General features: G+C 43.7%; 1 protein-coding gene across 9 annotated transcripts in view; it reads left to right on the top strand.

Moving 5' to 3' along the window:
- The window catches only part of ENOX2 (ecto-NOX disulfide-thiol exchanger 2), a 1,066,406-nt gene that overhangs the window by 609,651 nt on the left and 431,649 nt on the right, over window positions 1–25,106 (top strand). For all 9 annotated transcript variants that reach the window (XM_069214160.1, XM_069214117.1, XM_069214142.1 and 6 more), the window contains one exon: window positions 14,322–14,456. In XM_069214160.1, coding sequence (XP_069070261.1) covers window positions 14,322–14,456 — 135 coding nt within the window. The remainder of the gene's footprint in view (window positions 1–14,321; window positions 14,457–25,106) is intronic.

Here is a 25,106-nt window from a genome sequence, read left to right as displayed (position 1 = left end):
ATTGAGTCAATCAAAATGGACGACTCCTTTATAGTTCAGTCTTATTGGGGTTGCCAATGCTTGTTAGTTCCTTAGGCTGGAATTATACCGTTTCGCTAGTAAATATTTGATGATTAATTTCAGGACCGGATTCTTGCCCGCTACAGAAACATCAAATAGCAGATGTATTCACCTTTACAGCAACGCGGGGGTAAAGCTAACAGTTTCATGAGGAATGCAGGCCATTTTCCACATTTTTTCAAAGACATTAAATGTTGATTGTGTGAAACCTTTTGACTGGTAGGTGCACTTTCATGCAATTTAAATTGTCGTGAACTGCGCTTTGACCTTCTCTGGTCCCTAATGTGGTTTTCTGAGAACAGATGATTTGATCTGCAGCCTACTTAAAGTATTGCAGGCCTAGTAGAAACAGACAATAATTGATGGCTAGGCGAGAAGTAATTACCCAAAGCAAGCGTTTAGTCCAGTGCTGTAAGCTGCACTAATGTAACAGACACAGGATGCTTTTAGATCCACTGCTAGTGCTTGGCAAGGGGTCGGCGGGACACATGACACGTTACAAATGAGTTGGCATTACTGAGATTTAATTTTCTACCACAATTTTTGCTCAAGCTGTGCAAACAGTTGCACGTTCGTCAGATACAATGAAAATTAAGATATTACATGTTCCGGAAAACATTCTGTTCCGGAGGCCAGACCAGTTACTCATTGTGTAAGAGCAAAAACATGAGCGAGGGGACTGTCTACTAGTCCTAAGCCAAATTCAAGGCTGCATCCCAGCGACAGTTGGCATTAACACGGATTACACTGCATATCGCTTTCTGTTTTCCCAAAGTGTCTACATCAGAAAACAGTGTCTACCGAGAACATACTCATCTTGTAAGTCCAAGTAAAATAAATGTAATAAGTACACGCACCTGTTAACTTCATTCAGTATGTTCATTGCAGTCTTCCCATCCATAATCCTCTGCCCATGCTTGTTTAACTAAAATACAATTTAACTGTTGTTGATGGGAAAATATAACATGCAGCTGTAAACATCTCAGGGCTTCCCGACTAGTGTAAGACCCCCTAAATGTACTTGCGGGTGATTTAGAAAACTAGTGGGATATGTTCCAAAGTGAAATTCTCACTGATGAAATAAGTTTGATTGAATTACATTTTGGACTTTTTATGTTAGAGGTGACTTGACTATTCAATATTATCTAATAGGATAGTAAGAGTAATACTTAAACCTATTTACTGCTGCTCTATTACATTGTAGTGTGGGTGGGCTGAAGGCTGATTAAGATGTTCTAGAAATTGACAGGCATTCTGATGGTCTCACCATCTTGTCCACTAGTACACACAGCAGGATGAACATCTCATTGTCGAGGATGAGGCTTTTGGAATATAGGAAAAGGAACACTTCACCCTCTACTCAGCAAGGAGCCAAATGTCAATTACAAGGGTCTGCATGCAGTCAGTGTGGGCAGCCATCAGTGGGGTTAAGAGCATGGCAACCTTCTCTACTGCACTGCTGGCTAGAGTCCAAATTCTTGGATGAGTTGGGCAAAAGATGGACCTCAATGTAGTCCGGCAACTTTCCCAGGTCTCTGTTGGTATCCTCCTGATGTCCATGCAAACGTTCTCTTGAAAAAAGACAATAACTTTGCTTGGAAGGTGACTGATTCTAAAACTAACTCGCCAGTTTCAGTGCAGGTTGACCCTAATCATGTTGCATTTGGCTCCCAGGGGCACCACATTGAGAGTTTATGTACTCATGACTCTAGTCATTTCCTTCTCTGCCATCTGATGGAAATGAGCTGCTTTCAGAGTGCACTGATAATGACCTCCATAAGTGCATGGCAGTGGGCAGGTAAGCTAGGTCCATGATCCAGACTAAAAGTAGTCCTCTTTAAAGCTATACTGGGCACAGTTATTTCAGATCAGAAGGGTTTCCCAAATCCTCACAACTAAAAACTACTTGTGTATGGAAAGTGAGAACACTTGTTCTGTTCTTCCTTTTCCAATGAAAAATAGAACTAACTCCCTCATGTTATATAATATAACCCACTAGGGGTTTGTCTTCCTGCAGGTCGCATCTTGAAGGATAATCATGGCAGGATTTTGTGGCTACTGCACATTGAGTAATCCTTTTCTCCCCCCAGGTGTCCAAAGACCTAAGGAGTGTCCAGGCGTTCCTGGGGCCTGTGGGCTCACGATCCTGCAACGCAGAATGAGGTTGTTCTCCTCTATCTTCTTCATGGTTCTTAAGAATTGGTGGAGGAGGATTGGTCTCCGAATCATCCTTGATCTCCTGGTTTTCCGATGATACCTGCCAAAAGATTAATTTCATATGGTGCCTCTGTCATAGATGTTTTCCACTTTGAAGCAGGAAAAGTGGATGACTTCTGTGAATGTTAAGGATACTTATTTCCACTTGCCTATATGACTGCCTCTGTTGGCCAAGATTAATTGTTGGGAACTTTCTTCACCCATACAAATAGTTACCCTTTTGTCTAAAGTTGTCTTCACTGGTATTCGCCAAAGTTTTGACAGCTGAAGCAACAAGATCTTTATGCGTGCACAAAGCCTATTTATGTTCAATTTGGGATAAATGGTTGAATGAGGTGTATCACCCCTGAGCTGTCTGGATTCCCTCTGGCACTTCTTAGTGAATGTGGCTAAATCTACAGTAGCCCCATCTCAGCATTCCCATCTGAACTGCACCAATGAAGTGGCAGAGTGCAAGGCAAAACCATGTGCTCTCCCTGTAGAGAATCTTAACTTGAGGCACAGGTTGATGGTGGTTGCAAAGAACTCTGATACTCATGGTCTTGACTTATGCAGGTTTTGTTTCTGCTTGGGCTCGGATGTTTCCCACATAACTTCACTAGTTTCCCCATGGTGACAAGGACAAGGACCATCAATCTCTTATTTAACTCCAGGCAGGCTTGTGTGCACCTGCCCTTCTGGATTTTGGGGGGAGGGGTGGTCTCTGGCTTTCCTGACTGTCTCTCCTCTTACCTGTCAAGAAGGCAACCCCTAACATAGACACACTAGAGTCCTGGTAAGAAGAGCCCTGATCGGGGAGTGGGTTTAGCTGTACCTACTATAGCACATGCCATGGCTTACGGTTGTGTTCGGTGGCAGATTACCAACTCGCCTTTTGGTCATTGTGACCTGTATCTGCACAGGGAGTATCCAGATGTTTTGTTTCCTTTTCTCCTTCTTACCTCATAGTTGTCTAATTTCATGACTTGGGAAGACAGGGACTATTCCTGACAAATGCCCCTGACCATTGAAGCACATAATCAGGGCCAGAACATCTTGACTTCGCTAAAAACCTGCATTGCACAGACCTTTTAGGGTACCTGTTTTAGTGATGGTACAAAGAGGTCAATAATAAAGAACCTATTGGAGACCACCTTGTATGCATTTTTAACCTTGAGGGCCCTACACAGGTGGCACTCGTAGCATTTACAAGTTCTCCATCTGCAGGATACTAGTTTGAGGAGTGTATTCACCATGTAAGTGTGCATCATCTAGGGAATGAGACCCGCTCGTTGCAGAATACCATGCACCGGGTCCACTAACACATGAGTAGAGAACACATTACACTATTGTAGAGACTTCGCTGCCTCAACTAAGCAGCTCACTCTTCTAGAAACACACACAGGTGGGGACAGGTCCAGGCCCTTACTGGCCTAGCTTATCCAGCAGGAACAACCCTGCCACCCTATTATGACATGATGTGCAACTCAAGGGTTACTACTTCACATGCAAATATTCATGCATGTTGAGTTCACCAACCATTACTCGACTCTATACCAAGCAGCAACCCAGGCTACCATGCCTACTGTGGATATGTTTCTGGCTGGTGTTACTATCCCCCAAATCACACTGGAAGAAAAGGCAAAACTTGACGGCCCGCTCACCCTCTTTGAAGTTCAAGAAGCATTTGGGGCCCTGGCCACAGGTAAGGTGCCTGGCCCTGAGTGCCTACCGGACCGCATTTTACATAGCTTATGCCCCACTGCTAGCAATCCACCTGTTAACTGTTTATGATGATGCACTCCAAGCATTTTGCCTACCTCCTACTTTGCGTGAAGCATTACTTATAACCCCCCCAAGCCTGTTAGGGATTCAACTGGACTGGGTTCATACAGACCCCTAGCACTTCTAAATACTGACTATAAGATTTTAACCAAAATATTTGCTTACAGATTGGCCCCACTGGTGCCAGCCTTGGTACACCCGGACCAAAATGGTTTTATCCCAACTCGCATTACATCCCTTAACTTATGCAGATTAATTCGGATAATGAAGTTCGCCCCTGGTCACAATTTGGGTGCATGGTGTTGGACCTGCAGAAAGCATTTCACTTTCTGGAATGGTGCTATCTATTTGATGTGCCCCCACATTTCAACCTTGGCCCTCACATTAGTCAACTGACTAAAGTTATATATATGCTTCTGTTGATATGGGTAAAGATGGACCCCCTCATCCCTGATCCTGCATTGATAGCAAGAGGCACACGCTAAGGCTGCCCACTTTCTCTGCTGCTTTTTTCATTGGCTATCAAGTCACTGGCACTAGCCCTCCATGCTTGAAGTCAGTCCTGGGCAATCCCTTTAGGGGAGGTGGTTTACACATGGTGTCTCTGTATTCCCGATGATCTGCTATTATGTCTCTGGATGGCCATTATCATCCTGGAGGTAAAAGCCAATGTTTTTAGTAGTTTTGCTCGCTTGTCTGGCCTAAAGTTAACTGAACCACATCTTGTCTCTTCCCGTTCCATCTTACATTAACAGACCGAGTCTCAAAAGTATTCGCTTGACTTAGAAACTTTTTGTATTTGAGTTTCTGGGGATACAGATCTATCATTCACCTGCACACTTGCATGTGTGAAATCTCATGAGAGCCCTAACATCGGTGCAGGCACATATAGGAGTCAGGAGGTACCTTACACTTTCAGTGGCAGGTTGCGTGGCTCTAAATAAAATGGTCATTTTATTATGTTTCCTTTATTATTTTGCAAATCTCCTCCTCTATCATCCTAAACCTTATTTTCTTACATTCGAACAGATGTGGTCGTTAATATGGCATAATATACACTGTTGAGTGTCCCTGCAGAAACTCTACCTACTGACAGACCAGTGGGGACTGACAGTCCTACACTTTGAGCTATACTACTTGGCTTCTCAGCATCAATTGATGGCCACTGGATGGCGGGCCTACCCTTATCAAACACTGCCACTGTATCCCCTGTATAGGACATGCCTGCTGTATTGCACTTATTTCATCCTTGAGCAACGCCCTGATGCCCAAGCCCACTCTACTGCACGTTGCCTACTGGTGCTGCAAGCTCTGTCTTTTTATTACAAAATCTGTCACCCCCCCTATGCCCCAACTCTTCCATTACTGGGCATAGCCAGCAATTGACAGTCTACAACGTCCCTAGAATTATCCACTTGGCACGCAGCAGGATTACACACACTTGGTGACTTGTATCAGGACGGTACCCTCACCCCATTGGAGACCCTGATAGCTGAGAGGGCTTACCCCCAGGACAACCCCTACTCTACAACTCATTACTTAGAATGCTGGGGAGCAAGTGGGGAGAGAGGCAACACGAGCATCCCATACATCTCCCTATACACTACCTGCACGTCATGGGTACAGGTACACATTTAACATACTGGTTAGCGGACTCCGTGCATTCCCTCACGTCAGTATCTCTCTACCCCTTGCACCAGTGCTGGGAGATGGAACTAGGTTTCCCCTGCACAAATGCGGAATTGAACTTGGCCCTAGAGAGCCCTACTTGGGGTCCGAGGAAAGCCTGCTTCCACCTTATCCAAGTTTACATTCTTAATAGAGCTCACCTCACCCCATGCAAAATAAGCACCAGTGCCACCTGCTTCAGATTCCAACGCATTGACGCCGATTTTCGACACATGTTGTGGTCTTGTCCTACGTTACATTTATACTGGCATGAGTTTTTAATCAGATAGGCTCATTTCACAAGGTGCCCAGCACTGCATTCATAGGAAACCTGTATATTGTGGATCCAATAAGAAACAGAGTCTTGGATACGTTCATGGACCTGGGTCACTTACATAGTAAACAATTAATCACACACAGCTGAAAATCACCCCCGCCACCCCCTGTTGCCTGGGAGCGTTCCCTAATTACTTGGGCACACACGGAAAGTGTTGCTCTTCATAAAGAGGAAATACTTGGATTACACAAGTTTCCCCTGGCGGCTTCATGGGATGCCGTATTGATGGACTTCCAAACACCCTGCTCTACCATAGAAGACTCTTCCACCTGACACCCCTTAATGCTAGCACTTTTTGTCCTCTGTACATTAGTTTCAGCCAACCTATGGTCCAGTGTGCCCCAGAACGTTCAGCTGTATACTCAATCAGATCATTGTCCAATATACCATACTGACCACATAACATGTGGATGATGTGACTAGGTGTGACTTGATGCACTGTTTAGCAGAAATGACACTCAGACCATACATTCTGTATGATGTACCACTTAACTTACCTTGCATTATGCTGTATATGTTTTGTTCCCATTACTATATCACACCCACTTGTTTTGCAAATTCTGACCTGAACTGAACACTTTGCAAGTGGTAACCCCTAATTTGTATGCTCCTCTTTACTCTTGTAACTGTGCGTGGTGAACATTCCCTTACCAGTCACAGTCACTGTGCTATGTAACTGTGTGAAGTGTCATAAATATGCGTGTTTCTTCTGGTATTCTTATTTTTCATGTTTTACTTCTTTTAAAAAAAATATTAAACAGATTTAAATAAAATTTAAGTGTGCATCATACACAAAAAGCCCCCACCCCACTTAGCCCCTAAGGAACCCTTCTCGCTTCAAGCCTAAATAAATAGTGTTAGAGAAGAGGTAGCCACTGATGAAGCATGCCACTTACAAAGCAATACTCTGAGGGGTTTACTGTAAAGAAGCGAGCAAGCACCCTCCTGAAAGTAAATACCAGGTATTATGGTGGTAATAGTAAAGTTTGATCTCTTTTAGCTTGATACTTGAAACATAGAAGAGAAAAAACAATTATTAAATCTGTTACAGACAACGATGGTGTTAAACACTTTAGAGACATAGATATAGCAACACGTTTCGCTTCTTACTACAAACACCTATATTCTCCAGAACACACACCATCAGTTGAATCTAATAATAACTATTTTTCTAATACTAAACCTAGGGAATTGCCGCAGATTGACCTCTCATCTTTAGACCAACCCCTTCAACTTACATAATTCTTTACAGTGTCTCCCCAAGGGTAGGGCAACAGGCCCAGATGGCTTTACAGTTTAATCCTTTCTTCAGATTGCTAAATCTCTCTTCCCCAAATTCTTCACATTACTAAATCGTTTTATAAGGTCAAGTTCTGCTTCTGGTTCATTTATGGAGGCCACGATTTGTCTCATTCCTATAAAAGACTGAGATGCGACTGTATGTAAAAATTATAGACCTGTTTCTTGAATTAATATAGATTGTAAGCTTTATGCCAAAGTTTTAGCTCTCTGTTTACTCCCATACATGTCTGATCTTATTGATTCTCCTCAATCTGGTTTTATTGCTAATAGAAATGTAGCAGGCAATTCTTGTACATTTTTAAGTATCATTAACAAGGCTTCTAAACTTAAGATTCCATTGGCAGCCTTCAACAGGGTCAACCGGTATTTCTTGTAGAGGGCCTTGGAATGGCATGGATTAGGTCCTAAATTCTGACATTTTATATCCATTCTTTATTTCTCACCATGTTCTACAGTTATAACAAATAGTATTCAATCGCCTTTTTTCCCTCTTAAAAGAGGTACTTGTCAGGGATGCCCACTGTCTCCTTTACTATTTGGCTTGGCTCTTGAACACTTTTTATATCAATGACAAACTTCAGAAGAATTTACGGCTTTTAAAATTAATTATGCACATATCAAATTTACTGCATACGCTGATGATATTCTTTTGTTTATATCACACCTTGACCGTTTTCTTTCTGCTTTCCTTCATTATCTCCAATTATATTCTGATGTATCTGGTGTAAGTTCAATATAGATAAAACTGAGGTCCTACCACTTAATGTTAACTGCACTGGCTTTTTATTCACTGATACAGATTTATCTTGAACTTCTTCTAAGATTAAATGCCTGGGGGTATGGTACCGCAATACGCTCAAGGATACACTAAAGACTAACTCTGAAGTCTTAACTGCAAAGCTTGTACACCTCACAAAGAAATGGTCTCAATTGTATCTTTCTCGGTCGGGCCGTCTAGACACCATTATGATAATGCTTTTCCTTATTATTAACTTCTTCCTTATGATGCTTCCTATTAAGATACCTAAACTCCTTTTGAGTTCAATATATACAATTATTTCCACATTCTTATGGCATGGTAAACCATCCCAAATCTCTCTCTTGAAATTAAAACTTCCAAAATTATTGGGTGGATGTAATTTTCCTGACTTTTCAAGTTATCACAAGGCATTTGGCATTAAGTAAATATAACCCTATCTAGCTACACTCAATGAAACTTCTCAAAAGCTGTGGTTCTCTTTGGAAGAAACATTTATTTCTCCCTTTTTCAATAAGCACATTATATTTATGTCTATCCCCCCACCCTCTCCAATATTCTGGTTGCCCAGCACTGTCTTCCATTCAACCAATATACTGAGACCTTTTTTTATCTTACCCCCATTAAACAATTCCTTAACAGTCCTATCTGGCACAACAGTTCTCTTAGGAAACAAGGTAAAACCTTGTGTTGGAAGACATGGATGAATAAAGATATCCTTCTTATTTCACAATTATATCATATAAACCAGTGGTTCCCGACCTTTCGACTTATGTGGACCCCCACTTTATAATTACTGGAACGCCCAATGAACCATTATTGGAATCTGGGAACCCCCACTTGGTCATTACTGGAAGCTAGGACCCCAGCCTAAACATTGGTGCTGATTAGAACTGCAAAATAATATACAAAAAATACAGGAACAAGCATTCCATCAAACACATACACAAATGATCACACATTTTATATAATACACAAACAAATATAAATAAATAAAAAAACATTTTAATCTGAAGGTTGGTCTTTTCTAAATTCAATTGATAGCACACATTGTCCATTCTATATTCTGTTTGATGCACCTGCACAGCTCACTTTATTAATCTGTTAATATTATTTAATTTCTGAAGAACTCATGGTCCCTCCCCCCCCCCCCCCCGAGGAGGCTTTGCAGACCCCCACGGATCTCTGGACCACTGGTTGGGAACCATTGACATAAACTCTCTTATCCATTTTTCTTCTCTCTTCAATTTATAATCTTGCTATTCAAATGAAACCTCAATACTACATTCTTTCTACCCTGTTTCAAGAGGTTTTCAATAAACCAATAACTTACGATAACCGTCTTATTCTACTAGACTCAAAACACCTATTGAGACGCTGTGGGAATCGGATATTGGTGCTGTATGGCCAATTTCTTTATGGGATAGAATAGTGTCTAACATACATTCCATTGCGCACACTTCCAGCCTCACACAGACCTTATATTTATTTTATAATAGACTTCTCTATACTCCTGTACGCCTTTTTAAACTCAAACTCACACATCGTGACTCATGCTGGCGTTGCCACACTCAGCAGGGTACTGACGTCTACATGTTTTTTTCCTGCCCAACCCTATCTACTTTTTGGTCCTGAATATGGTCTTCCAGTCCAGGTATTACTCAGATTTCCTTACCTATATCATATAATTTATCGATCTCTTGCTTTCTGTTGCAGTCTCTATTATTACATTACCCTTAACACAGTGGTGGAACTCAGTATGCTGTCATTATAAACTTGACAGCTACAAACCAGATTCAACCAGAATTCCTTTTAAACACCAATGTCATCAGCTATGGATGCCAATTAGGGTCAGATGTATCATTTTATAAAATTGTGATTCCCTAATTGCGATTCCCCGCTAATCGCAATTGGGGAATCGCTGTTGAAATGTATGAAAGTCATGGAGTTTCATTTTGCATTTCCTAATGGGTCGCAAAGCGACCTACATCATTAATATTCATGAGGTTGGTCGCAATTTGCTATCCATTAGAAAACACTAAAGACACAGGGATGGTGCCTACTGGGCTCAGCAGACCACCATGTCTGTGATTGCTTTTAAATAAAGCGACTTAAAAAAGAAAAAAAAAAAAAAAAAGCACCCCGTTTTCCTTAAAGGAAAATGGGATGCATTTAAAAAAGAAAAAGGATAAGTTTTCTTTTAATTTTTTAAGAGTAGGGAGTGGTCTGTGGGACCACTGACTGCTGTTAAAAAATGTGTTTGCATGAATTCACAAAGAGGATTCCCGTTTGCAAATAAGTTGGTGGTAAAATGCGAATGTTTTGCAACCTCATTGTGGTCACAAAACATTGCTGTATACCGCTGCGATTCAGTATTAGGAAGGGACGCGCTTGACACGCCCCTTCCTAATACCAAATCGGCATGTAGTCGCAATTTAAATTTGCGAATCGGTAACACGTCACCAAATCGCATATTGGAATTCATACATACCAAAATGCATTTTTGCGGTCACAAACAGCCAGATCGGACCGTTTGCGACTGCAAAAATGCATGATACATCTGGCCCTTAGTAACTATCTGTCACACACTGCAAAGGAAATGGATCTTTCTCCTCCTTCTTAAAATGTTGATTTTTATTTCCTCTTTCACTTATTATTATATGTACATATTAATCTATTTGCTGTAACAATGGTTTTCTCTACATGGCTATTACATGATTTTCTTTTTTTATCCCTCTAGTTCTTCTCACTCTTCTCTTCTTTTTCTTCTTTCTTTATTCAAACTAAGTCTTTTGATACTATGTTGCCATATTTGCCTAACTCATTCACATCTTTGATATGCATCCATAAGTGCAGTGTTTGTTTATCCATCTGTAGTTAGAACTGCATATTTGCTTATGCAATGTTAAGTTAGTGTTGTTGTACTTAACTCAATAAAAATTTATTTTTTTGTTTGGAAAAGAAAGCAAACAAGGCTCTTTTTTGACTCATCTCCCCTATGCTGGGTTTCTTTTGTCTATCGCAATCTATTGGGAATCCTAGTACTTTTTTATCTGTGATATTAACTAAGGAAGAATGTATCAGAGCTTCCATAAGGTACCTCACATGCCCCTTGTTTTGTTAATCACATACTCTGTTTTGATTAGCGTTGCAATGCTGGGCATCACTAACATATATGTATGACCCACTGCTAGAACACAGTTGAATTATCATAACTGTTAACATTGAAACCTAAACATGACACTACTATTGCATATATGGCACTGTCAGAACCCCTTTCAGAGGGCTACATGTCAAGCAGGGGTTACTGGGCCCAATCTTGTTGATTAAGGCTTTTACTCCTGATGTGCCAGGGCCTGGCCTACCATGGATCCTGCTCAACTGGGCCATGCACCCCTTCTGCACCTGACTCTCAGTGGTAGTTGTGGTCAAGCCTTCAAGGCTCCATCAGGGGGATGTAGATACAGATTAGTGAACATGACTCATAACTCAAAGTGCAAATGGTAAGGATAATAAATAAATGTCCAGCCAAATACTTGCTTTTATAGGAAGAATAATCATTTTATTGCTAACTCTACACATGAAAAGAAATGTGACATTCAAATACAATAACACAGTCCCCCTTGAGGTTGGGGCTCTGGTAGTTGTCAGGCCAATCCCTGTCCCATCCTCCTTCGTGTAACATGTTCAGGGTCATTCCCCATTCACTGGTGGCTACATCAGCGAATATAAACTATTAGGCCGTACTCAAGAGTTCTGTATGACTTGGATTTTAGTCAAAAGAGTCTCTGGTGCTGCTGCACCTTCAGCAGCAAAGGCCCTAGTTCAAGTCTTAACCTTTTCTGCAACATGGAAGCATGTGATGTTAGAGCGGGTGCCCTCCATGCCAGTGCTTATGAGATCACATCCTGCTTGGAGTAGTCGGGCTGCTCACGGTACATTTAGCTGCATCAGGCGGGTGCAGGCTCACTCTCCAGAATGAGGTGGCCACTCTCCCCAGCAATTGGAGCCGTTTTCAGCTCACTATGACGCAGTAAGTCAAGTTCTTCCCATGGAGGGAAATTCAGTCTTTTGGCTCCTGACTAGAGTCCCGCAAGTGCATGTTGTCGTCCTCGGGGTCCTCTGGTGGGGGGTAGCAGCGGTAGGGGGTTCAGTCAGAACAGATCTCTTGGTTTGGCTCGATCTCTCTGGTCGCAGCCTCACTCTGGCACTTGGTTTCCCTTGGCGACACCCCCTTACCCAGCAGGGAGACTAGCAGGTCCTGGTCACAGGCAGAAGTCTTGCAGAGCTTCCCTTTCTCACACAGCCGGATATCAAGTGTTATTTAGGGTCTGAGTCTTTGAAGTTTTATGTTGGGGTTCTGCTTCTTTTGAAATGGACACTTGTCTCTTTATGTCTGTCACAGCAGGCATGACTCTGAAGCTGACCCACAATACAGTTCATAGGAGTGACCAGAGTTCACACCTGGATGTCAGCCACGGTGATGTATGCATCAAAGGGTTACTCCCAGCCTCCCAGCCCTACTCTTTATGATTCACTTATCTGAACCATTTCCCTTCCTGAGATGTGTCCAGGCCCCTTCCTTGCAATTTATCACTGAAGCAAATGGCAACCTCCTGAAGTGCAAGGGAAGTCTCTCCATTACCTCAGTGTGTGTATGTGTGTGTGTCCAGGAATGCAGCAATCCACAGATCTGTCTGAAGGGATTCCTCACCCCTCCGCATGACTTAACCAGGAAGTTCTGGGCTTCCCAAAATGAAACACAGGTTCCTCCATATAATGCACCATTGCAGGCAATTTTACTCAGTGTACACTTATAGCACACATACTGTCCAGCACTAACATATCTATGCATTGTAACCCTGCATGTACACATGCATTCAGCACACACACACTCCGTCTGCGTGCACTGTTCAGTAATGAAACTTTGATATATTCAACCAGGGTGTGTTTGTTTTGGTTTTTTTTAAACACACACACTGCCAGCACGCACACTCACCATGTATGTGCTGCACAACACTTCACCCTTCATGTTTGGTACCTCACACTAGTACACATACACCCAGCCTATGCTCTCACTGCGCACACTCTGCACAGTACTACATCTTTCATGCCATGTATTCTTCACAGGCATACCTACGCACAGCATATGCACAAAACCCAAATGTACTACACAGTACTGTCCTATCCCTCTACTGTTTCCCTGCCCAGGCACACGTACAACCACAGTCTCACTACTCCTGTGCTGTTCAGCACTCCATATCTACCTGATGTAAGCCAAGGGTTAGTTGAGCATGCAGCAGCTGAACTTTTAAGAAGGCGTGTGAGCATGTAGGCCTCGCTCCAGTGACACAGGGTAAAAAGGTCCTGTTCCCCACTTCTGATCTCTTACGGTATACTGCCACCACTGCGCTCATGCTGCTGAACTCTTTGTGAAAGCGGTAGCCTTCCACCACTGAGGGTAGTTCTTTGGGCACCTCTCCCGGTCCAACAAGACCGCAATCCTTGAGATAAGCATACGTGCATGATCCGGGTTCGCATATGACAAAAAATCAGCATTAGGGGTCCAGAGAACAGTGCAGTTGGGCACTCAGGGCAGGAGTACGTCTTTACCATCAGTCGATCATAACTTGCACAGGATTGACTCAATAGAAATAACAATGTGCACACAACACCTTCTTCCTGCTGATATCAAATACGTTACAGATTTGGGAGGAGAGGAACATAAAACTGCTTCCGCACATAAGAATCAGTATAGTAAGTTATTTGTACTTTTTAATGTCTAATCTTCAGTCATAGATGCTACTATGATCAAAACTTAATGGTTCTCTTATATTAATTTAAGAAGGATAAGCAAACCGTGCCAACCTTAAAACCTTTGACAGGCAGGAGTAACACAGATCTCTGCATCATTTGCGTTAACCAGCTCAGCTACCTTACGAGCTGTGTTATGTTTAATATTTGCATGGCCAATGGTGTAAGAAACTCTTCACATGGTGAAAGCACTCGTGAAAGAGTGGGTAGTGTCTAGCTTGTTTGCTTTTCTCTGACATCCTTTAAGATAGAATATAATTTCGTCTTTCTATGTATCTGTTGTGGAACAAATACTTTTGGAATAGTGCTTTGCTGTTTTGAAATAGTCGGTAAATAACATTAAGTGTTTTCTGGTACTCTGGTTTTCATGGAAATTGCTATATCTGTTTGTTTTCCTTTCAGGCGATGGCGTTAGAAGTTTAGCGATAGACTCCAATACAATGGCGTTGCCAATGTCTGATCCAACAGCCTGGGCAACAGCAATGAATAATCTTGGCATGACACCGATGGGCATCGCAGGACAACCTCTTCTTCCAGGTATTACACATATTGATATCTTCTAATGCTTACTTTTGCCAAAGAAAATGGATCAGGATTTCACAAGGAACGGACTTCGAAGCTATCAAATTGTCTCTTTCATTGTTTTACATTTTCTTTTTCACTTTCATTACTGATTTCTTATTGATGTACTTTACTGCCCCCATATGTACTATGGAATCTTTCTTCAGGCAAGGAGACTTGATGCAGGGTTCTGCACCTTCTTAAGTCATTTTATTACCTCTGTGACAGCGGTGGCATCTGCAAATCTCAGGGGGGTGGTAGGTGGTGGGGGTGGTTATGGGGACGGAGGGAAAATTAAATTAAATGTTTGTTTTTTAAACTTCATTGGCGCTCCTCTTCTCTTCTGGTGTCCCAGCATCCCCAGCAATCCTGGCACTGCTTTCATGCTAAACCTAGCTTGAAAGCAGTGCCAGGGTTGGTCTGAGTGGCTTGGACTGCCGCTCATACACAACCTTCGGGTCTGCGCAGTTTCTCCAGCCCGGCTGTTCAGCACAGCCGGGTTGGAGAAACCTAAGTGCTCATGTGTGTTTGACCGGCCTAAGACAGCAGGTCAAACGCACATGCACCTTCAGATGCACTCTCTCCCCCTCCACTCACCCCATCCTGTGGCCCAGCCCAACCCCTCCCTGCATATGCTGCTGGATGAACCAGCAGCTGTAAAATAAAACGATAATTAAATATAATTTTATTTTACAGCTCCTGGCTCTTAGCCATGTGGGCCACACTCCTTTGCCATTGCGAAGGATTCGCCCCTGCTCTCTGACTTCAGTTTTCTCAAAATGATAGACTAACCCTGCATTGTATTCAGTCAAAACTTTCTGACCACCCCATTTTTGACACCATATACAGGCCCCATTTTTGGCATGGGAAACCCTTGAGTTTCTTTTTCGTATTAAACTCTCTCACCATCAAAAGCTCCCTTTCCAGCCTACCGTCTTCATCCCTTCTCTTCCTGATCCATTGGCTTCAAGCTCTCTATCAAAGCGCAGGCTTTGAGCTAACATTTCCTCTGATACCGCATCGCTTCCACCCCTGCTCTCCATGGTATTGCACAAATCAGCTTTTGACCTCTACTCCCTTTAACCTAAAAACCTAACGCTGGATCACATTGTGCACCATCAGTCTCGGGATTCAGACAAATTTACCTGCACGTAGGAAGGAAGTTCTCTACCTTTGTACACTGACGTAGGTATCCTGTCGGGTACATAGCGCGCTTTATAAATTATTGATTGATTAAGAAGGCAGCAAGTCTCCTGTCACTGCTTTTGACTCAAAATAATAACACCATTTTATCACCTCACTTTACGTGGCTGTGTTTAATTATTTATTCTCTCTTCTAGAGCCACGATGTCATAGCACTCTCAAACCCCAGTGCTGCCTCTGTGCAAGAGCAAAGAGCGCTCTCAGCACTGATTTAACTGGTCCCCCACTCTTACATTCTTCCAGCCGCACCCTCTTACCCTGCGTCACTTATTTTCATAACCCCCACTTCCCCAGACAATTGATCCGCTTCTCTGATAAGACAGTCAGTCCTACGTTAAATCCAATTACGTCACCCCTTCTGACGTAAGAAAGTGGCCTTCAGTTACACACACGCACTGCTGAAAGTAGTATAACCCAGCTGAAGAAACCAATATCTAGTTACTCATCCCCTTCAATTACTGTCTAGTCTCTCAACTTGCGGTGTGTGTGCTATACGTTTGTGTGTCCTACTGCCCCTCTGAGTTGTAAGCTGATAAATTCGTTTTAATTTTTTTTTCCCTAACATCAGCCTTTTTTCAGTCAGGCTGTTCTGTCATGTTCTTTAGCAATAGTATACATCTCCATATACTGGCCCTCATGTTTTTCAGGAGCCCTTTCACAGTTCATTGTTCTATAACCACCGTAGGGGTGCACATATCCCATGATACGGGCATTTTTCTTAGGTGGTTTTAAGCTGCCTTTATGATGTACTTCTAACCTCGTACCTTTTTGCTTTCATGTTTTATATTGCTATTGAGTATTCTGTCACGATCCTCCAAAATGGGTTTTTATTTTTCACCTTATGGCTAACGTGTTACCATCCTATATGTGCACATTATCATTATCATCACCTACACATTACTTACAGGTGTAATTACCACTCTAATACTTTTTCTTCAGCCGCACCAGCATTTACAGCAGGCTTCTCCAACAAGTAGCTACGCTCAGGTAGCTGTCCTGTGTGCAGCTCATGCAATTACATTAGAAGATTTTGCTTGTTTGAATTAATATATGTACACAAAAAATTAAAAAGTGTGGATTTGAGATGAAAATATTTGTATTTTCAGAACTTGTAAGCCGGCGATTAGAGAAAAATGGTTGAATTTGGAAAATGTATTTAAAGCTGATATTTGAGTGATAAATTATGTGGCTTCGGGGAAGACGTATTACTCATATTATCCTATTGGTGTAAAAGTTATTTATTTTTTACATTAATGCTGGCAACCCTGCCTGAGGTACTGAGGTGTTGTCTATACCACTAGGACTACTCAATACAACCACGAGACGGGAGTAATTCTCAACACAAATATACAGTTGTCAATTGGGACTAATTCAAGTAGAGATATGGATGCAGAAGTCCTCGAGCTCAATAGGTAATTAACATCAATTGAAAAAAATAAAATAAAAGGCAGGTAATTGCAAAACGTAAAGTGGATAATATGGAGCCTTTACAGAAAAATCGTGAAACACTTTCAAAAGGAAATTGTGCTGGTTTCACAGAATGTATTTCAGCATAATGCAAAGTGATGCAATACATAATATATAAAGGTGTGATAAAGTGAATCGAAAAGTGCTGGCAACGCAATGCTTATATGTAAAAACAAATGTGCATGATCCAAATCAAAGGTTCCTATAATACACTGCATTTCCCAATAGGATTCCTCAAAATAATAACTGCCCAGGACAGCCTGTGGTTTAAGGCTTAATCCTTTGTTTGAATTCAGATCCTAGACCGGAAAATAAGTCAACATCTCGACCTCTCATCACTTGAGAGGTCTCCCCAGGACGCCGTCATCCACCATGCACACCTAAGGAAATCAGATAAACCACAATGAAACCCAGCTGCACTGACTCTTAATCAGTCCTGAGCTAGATACTGTCCCAATACCATAGACGGGGCAATCACTATACTTTAACTTCCTGCAGGAAGTTTTTCTTTTTCACACAAAATACACTCACTTGTTGTGGAATATTCTTCCTGTGGTAGGAAGAAGGCTTGTTGGACCCATATGACCCATGCACTGTTTTCTTGGTAGAAGAACATATTACTGAGAAGAGCAGTTACTGCCAGAGATGTCCAGGAGAGCTTAGAAACACAGGCAGAAGATAAAGTTGCATGGCCTGAAGGAACAACTATGAAAGCGGCAGGAATCTGCCTCAGGAAGTTTTGATGAGCAAGAAGAGAGTCCATCGACCAAAGCTGAGGGAATCTCCAGAGATTCCTTGAGATTGATATTCAAGATGAGACTGGAATATGGGAAGCACCACCAGTCCCAGATGATGGCTGTGACATCAAGAGCTGGCACGGAGACAAGATGTTAATAGCCGAAGGCAGAAAGGTACATTACCAAGATGTTCCATGTTAAAGCACCATTTGCTCTTGTTACATGGATTGATATCTAAGGCTCCTATTCAGTCGCCATAGGAAACAAGTTTGATATCAAAGATTCTCTTGGTGTGGAAGATATCCATGTCTAGCAGATCATCACACCAGTCTCCTGATTGTGTTTACCACTTGAAAAGAAAGAGGCTACCAAATACATATGTTTCAGACGTTCAAAAAGTACTCATTTTTGGGGAGAATACACCTTTGATATCTCTCTCCCCTACTCCTTCAATAAGGGAGCTGCTTTACCTCTCCTGGTTAACCAGATGTTCTACCACTTGCTTTGCCAGTCCCCAGCATTTTGATCTATTCCAGCTGCTCCTGAGGGACTATGTCATAAGAGTACTCACAGAAGGCCGCTGTCTTCTGGCATGAGCCATTCTAGTCCTTCACCTTCACACCACTCCAGGTAGAAGGTGTTGTATGCTTCCACGTTCTCAGTCTCTGAACATGTTTTCTTTATCATCCTCTCCCTATGTTAACAAAATAATCACCTGCTTTGAGAGAGTTTCCTCTTCCACAAAATCACCTATTGATGACATCATCAAGTTCAATGAGGTCCTCGTCTGTGGAGCTCCCTAAAATACCTGTACCCCAATTCTTTGCCTCTGTGATATTCAAGAATCTGCACCATCGTTCGGGTTCAAGACCTATGTTACCATTACTATCAGGCTTAATAGAACCAACCACCCAGCTCTTCCTTTCTCCTGTCCCCTCTGCAAAGTCTGCACCTTCCAGACTTCTCAAAAAGTCTAAGCCTTCAGAGGAAAACCCTCTGTTTTCATGCACAGTCCCTCAGCCAGCTTCAGTCATCATCTCTACAGCTAGGAAGTACCACGCAGCAGATGCTGCTTACACAGTCCCTTCTGGCAAAGAGAGCAAATGCCTGAACTCAATGAGCAGGAATGTGTGCGGGACATCTGCACAATGATAAAAGCTGCTAGTGTCACTGCCTAGGCAGATATGGAGGTTTCTTGGGGATACCCTCTACTGCTTTATTGAGAAACTACCACTCGAATACCAGCAAGACCTCCCCAAAGATCTCCAGGAGGGAACATTAGTCTCCACCCCAGAGTTCCATGCTGCTGCTGATTCCTCTGACTTTTCAGCACACTGTTTCTGCCAGGGTTTGGTGTTGGGGTGAAGTTTTTGGCTATGGCTAACAGGTCTCAAATCAGAGCTATTGCAGGGGAACAGTCTGTTTTGATCACAAGCAGATGACTAGATGCAGCACACAAAAAACAGAAATTGAGACACTAAAAGCCATCTCGAAAAGTATAGGGAAGAACCATTGTAAGATCTTTGAACAGGCACTATTTCCTGCAGAGGGTTGATACCCCTAGGTTGCTCCAGCAGCAACATCAGCAGTAGAGGCAATATTAATACCAGCACAATTAGTACTAAAGAAGAAGTGGACGGCAGCCTTACATGGCCACAGGGAAGAAGCTGGCAAAACCAGAACTTTCCCATCCACTGATAAACATTCCGTTAGGGAGAAGCATGTCATATCACCTATAGGAATGAAAAATCATAAAAGGTAGACTGGTACTGAGTATTGTGCAGAATGGGTACTCTTTGCGGTTCAAGACTCCTCTAATCATTCCATCAAAAAAGATCCTCCCATTACGAACAAGAGTAGCTCCTAGTGAACACCTTGTTGGAAAAACAAGAGTGAATTAGGTCCCTTTTCACCCGAGGATAAGAAATTTGTTCCTGTTACTTTCCTACCTTCCCCTTGCAAATTGGCATGTCACCATATACTAGCTGCAGAGATCTGGACTATTGGTTTACTTAGCCGAAATCTGATATATGGCTGGTTGCGTAAGAGATATGCTTTATTTATTCTAAGACTGGCTATATAGATTGATAGAAAATCGCAGAATAATATGGATATGATCGCAGAAATTTTACTAGTTTGTTGAGAGACCGTGGAAAGGATCCAGAACTGTTGCATCAAGGCATCTATTGTTTGTGCTGGCTGTCTTATTGGGGTCAGTAGTGAGACCTCATGTATGTAATATATATATGTTGAGGGGCCCTGTGAGTACTGACTCCCCCCAATAGAAATGTTAAACCTGATACTATTTGCATTTGTTACCCCTGTCTGCCAGATGATTGTTTTCCTTTGTAAAATTACTATAAAAATATATATATATTTTTTTAATGTGGGAAATAATTCATAGAAATGAATTATCATTTCATATCGAGAATGCATTTCGTAGCAAGAGCTCCTCCTTAAGGTTTCCCCCTTAGCCCTATAACAAAATGTCTACGGAAAAGATGAGCAAAATATCAACAGTGTAATCCAACTTTTATTATATTTAAACATATCAATTTTAAATTGTATTGTAAGGTTTCTACCTTCAGCCAAATATAAAAAAATTCTGTAAAATAATGACAAAGCTTTAGTTTTCATAACTGAGCATTACAATAGGTTAGACCTTGATCCCTTGTTACATAACTGTCTGCTGACCAATTGTTCTTGCACTCTGTGTCTGCATCTCTGCCAGATTCCATTACTCATCACGTGCTCACAATAGCCCTTTGTTCTTTCTTTCTATACAAAAGTAAGAAGTTCTTACTAGTCACCACTTTTTTTTTTTTATAAAGACATTTTATTCATTTTTCCAAAGGAACAAGTAGATACACAATATAAAACATAGCAATGCAAAACAGAATAGAAAAACCTGAAAGCCAAAAATAGGTCACGCCCCGTTCCCCCCAGCAAGCTACCATACAGCACAGTACATCGAAAAAAGTAAACCAACAGATTCTGAATAACAGTAGGTTCCGGCTCTATCCGGTTGCCCACAGCTGGCTGTCCACAGCCCAAGCACGGACCACGCATCCCAAGTAGACTCCCACTTTCTTATACTTGTTTGGGCATCCCCTTGCTTCATAAACGAGTTTCTCCCGCTGGGCACACCAGTCCACCCCACGTCGCCATTTGGCCAGTGTTGGTGCTTTCTTCGCCTTCCAGCCTGCCACAATGTCTCTTTTAGCCACCAAACAATCCACCCCCAGGAAGATCCGGTCAGCTCTTTTAAGTACCATTCCCTCCATGACCCCCAGCAATAGCGGCAATGGAGCTGCAGCCATATCCTCCTGCAAGACCCCGGAAATCTCGGTAAGCACCGCTCCCCAATAAGCAACAATGATCGGACAGGACTACACCATATGGTAGAAGTTGGCGTCAGGGCCAGAGCATCGAGAACAATTAGCATGTGGTCTGAGGCCCGCCCTATGCAACCTAGTGGGTGTAAGGTATGCTATGTGTAGGTAGTACGTCTGTAACACCCGAAAGCGGGTGGCCATGGCCAGGGCCCTGGGGGCCATCATCACCTCCCGCCAGTCCTCTTCCTCCATGGGGCCCAGCCATTCCTCCCACCTCTGACAGAGCTGGTCCAGTGGTTGAGCAGTGTTTGTAATCAGGGAGCGGTAAATCCGCGACATCCCCCCCCCCTTCCCAGACCCCCCATCAGCACTTTCGCCTTCATGGGACTAAATTCAGGAATACTCGCCCCCGCCCGGACGTACACATGCAGTGCATGTCGAAGCTGCAGGTACCTGTGGAACTGGGTCTTATTAAGGGAAAAAAGCAGTTGAAGTGCCTCAAAAGATCTCATGTGCGACCCCTCCCAAGCATCGCCAAGCAAGGAGATTCCTATGAGTTCCCATTTTTGGAATCCCTCCAGATCAGAAACTTCAGTCAACCACCCCTGTGCCATAATGGAGTCTGCTGGGTGAGGCGGCCTCACCCACCCGATACCTTCTGGGCCGCTCGCCAGCCCATCAAAACCACCCTAGTCACTTCTGGGAGTGCGCGGGGGACGGGACTGCCGTAGAGTGCCTCAAGCACCCTGGAGTAGCCCATCGTCTGGAGTTCCAATTGGTATGCCGGGTCCGACCAGCCTCCCGTCACCCAGTTATTTATCACCAGCAGGTGCATAGCGAAATAGTAATAGTAGTTATTAGACATCCCCAGTCCACCCTCGTAAACATCTCTCTGGCAGATGCCTAGGGCTAGCCTGGGTCAGGTACCGCTCCACAGAAACTGTTGTGCCACCGCGTCCATATCCCTGAACCACTTCCGGGGTATTGGGTCAGGGAAATTCTGCATCAGATAAAGAAACCTGGGGAGGATCATCATTTTATAGAGCGCAATTCTGCCTAGTAGGTTAAGGGGCAGGGTCTGCCAGCGCTGAAGATCCTCCTTGATCCGCCGAGTGAGTGGGGAGACGTTAAGCGTCCAGGCCAGCTCCGGCAGCAAGGCCACCTGTCTGCCCAAATATTTAAAACTGTTACGTCTGATAGGGATATCCTGTTGCCAGTCCACACAGTCCCTGGAAGGGTGCAAGGGTACCTGTAGGGATTTGCTAGGATTGAGAGTCAAGCCGGAGACCTCGGAGAACAGACCCAGGATTTGCAAAGTCCGGGGACCACTGAGGGCAGGGTTAGCCAAGTAAACAAGTACGTCATCTGCGTATAATGCTACACGATCCTCACGCCCTGCCGGCCAAGACCATCCATCTATTAGGGGGTCCTCCCTCAGTAACTTTGCCAAGGATTCTATTGCCAGTGCAAAGAGCAACGGGAACAAAGGACACCCTTGACGGGTGCCCCGACAAATAGGGAACGGGTCTGAAATCACCCCATTCACCTGTACCTGTGCGGTCAAATTTGAATAGAGGAGTCTCACCAGGCCGCGAAACCTGGGTCCATGCCCGTTGCTCAACAATACCCAGTCCAGAGAAGTCCAGTCCACCGTATCAAAGGCTTTCTCAAAATCTAGCAGGAGGAGCGCTAATGAAGAGGTCAGGAGACCACGGGGGCCAATGCCACATGTAAGCGCCTAATGCAGTGCCTTGTGCTTCGTGTGGGCATGAACCCGCATTGATCTGGTTGAACCAGCAAGGGAAGTACCCCCTTCAATCTGGTTGCAAGGATCGTGGACAGAATCTTAACCTCGGTGTTGAGAAGAGAAATAGGACGGTAGGCAGAGCAGCACCGTGATGGGGGTTGAGTCTTGGGACTCACCACTATGGTGGCCTGATCAATGTCCGAGGGAAAGCCGCCAGTCTTTTCGACCTCTTCATACATAGCGAGCAGGTAGGGGCCTAGGATCTCACCACATTTACTATATAGTTCTGCCGGGAAGCCGTCCGGACCCGGCGTCTTACCCGGTGATAGTTGTGCAATTGCATTCCCAACTTCCTCGAGGCTAATAGCCTCGTCCAGATTGCACCTTTCCAATTGCAAAATCTTTGGGAGAACAACGTCTCCTAGTAGGGGGGGCCTCCTTTTTTGACTGCGGCCGGGGGTGCTCTGCGTAAAGGCACGCATAATAGGAGGCGAAGATCTGCGCAATTTCACCAGGCGTTTTGTAAAGCGTTCCCGACTCATCAGCTATATCAGGAATGACCCTATCCGCCAGTGGCCGAGCCGCCAGCCAATACAGAAGCTTCCCGTTTTTGTCCCCCCAACCGTACACCCGGGCTGCTGAGGCTTGTGAAATATGTTTTGCTGTCTCAAGAGCTGAGTGCCGAAGCTCCTCCCTGATCAGGGGGCTGATACGGAGATGGCGAGCTGACGCTAGAGTCGTAGTGCCCTGGCCTCAAGTTCCGACACTTTGAGGTTTCGTGCCCACTCCTGTATGTGTAGGAGATGTTTAGCCTGTCCCCTTAGGGTGGCCTTGCAGGCTGCTCAAACTATGCCTTGTGATTGCACCGACCCTAGATTGTATTCGAAATATTGAATAAGGTGATCTTTCACCACTTGGGCATAGGCTCTATCCTGGAGATGCCAAGCATTGAGGCGCCACACCGGGCGCCGTGTGGGGTCAATACCACCTAACCGGATTTGCAACGGTGCATGGTCGGAGACCCCGTGTGGCAGTATCTCTGCTCCAGTAACAGTGGCTACGTCCAGGGCAGGCATGAAGATGAAATCAATCCTAGTGTGTGTATGGTGCGCCGCCAAGGTATGTGTGTATTGTCGAGTTCTGGGGTGCCATATTCGCCATATCTCGCACAGGCCGAGGCTTTCGGCCCAGCTACTCAGCCCTGACGCCCGATAACAGCGACCTGCGGACGCAGGACCAGAGACGTCCAGCTCGGGGTCCAAAACAGAGTTGAAGTCTCCACCCAGTAGGGTCAACCCCGGGGGGAAACCCGACAACACCTTGCGAAGAGCACGTAGAAAGCCGTCAAGTGCACCAGGAGGGGCGTAGGCACATAAGATATTAATCGGTTGCCCTTGGAGTGTACTGGACACCACTACATAGCGCCCTTGTGGATCAGAATGGGTAGCAGTTATCACCATAGACAAGGAGCGATGCAGCAAAATCGCCACTCCCCTGGAGCCCCAAGAAAACCCAGTGTGGGAGACCTTATCGTAGCCCCCCGCAAGAGCATGGGGCATTTAGTGCCCAGCAAGTGAGTCTCCTGAAGTAGAACCACAGAAGCGGAATACCTGCGAAGAGCACTAAAAATCGCAGATCTCTTGATCTTGTCCAGAAGCCCATTCACATTCTGTAGGAAGTTGGCTCTGTATATACTATTTCAAAGTAAGAAATAGTGTGCACAGAGTCCAAGGGTTCCCCTTGGAGGTAAGATAGTGGCAAAAAGAGATAATTCGAATGCTCTATTTTGTGGTAGTGTGGTCGAGCAGTGGGCTTATCAGAGGGTAGTGTTAAGCATTTGTTGTACACACACAGGCAATAAATGAGGAACACACACTCAAAGGCAATTCCAGGCCAATAGGTTTTTATATAGAAAAATATATTTTCTTAGTTTATTTTAAGAACCACAGGTTCAAGATTTACAAACAATACTTTAAATGAAAGGTATTTCACTCAGGTATCTTAGGAACTTTGAATCATCACAATAGCATGTACAGTTTTGGCAAAAATGGCAATAAGCTATTTTAAAATTGGACACGTAGTGCAAAAATTAACAGTTCCTGGGGAGGTAAGTATTTGTTAAGTTCACAGGTAAGTA

The sequence above is a fragment of the Pleurodeles waltl genome, chromosome 2_1 (genome assembly GCF_031143425.1).
Source record: "Pleurodeles waltl isolate 20211129_DDA chromosome 2_1, aPleWal1.hap1.20221129, whole genome shotgun sequence".
NCBI lineage: Eukaryota > Metazoa > Chordata > Amphibia > Caudata > Salamandridae > Pleurodeles > Pleurodeles waltl.
The sequence above is the reverse complement of the archived record's forward strand: the minus strand, read 5'-3'. Positions and strand labels throughout refer to the sequence as shown.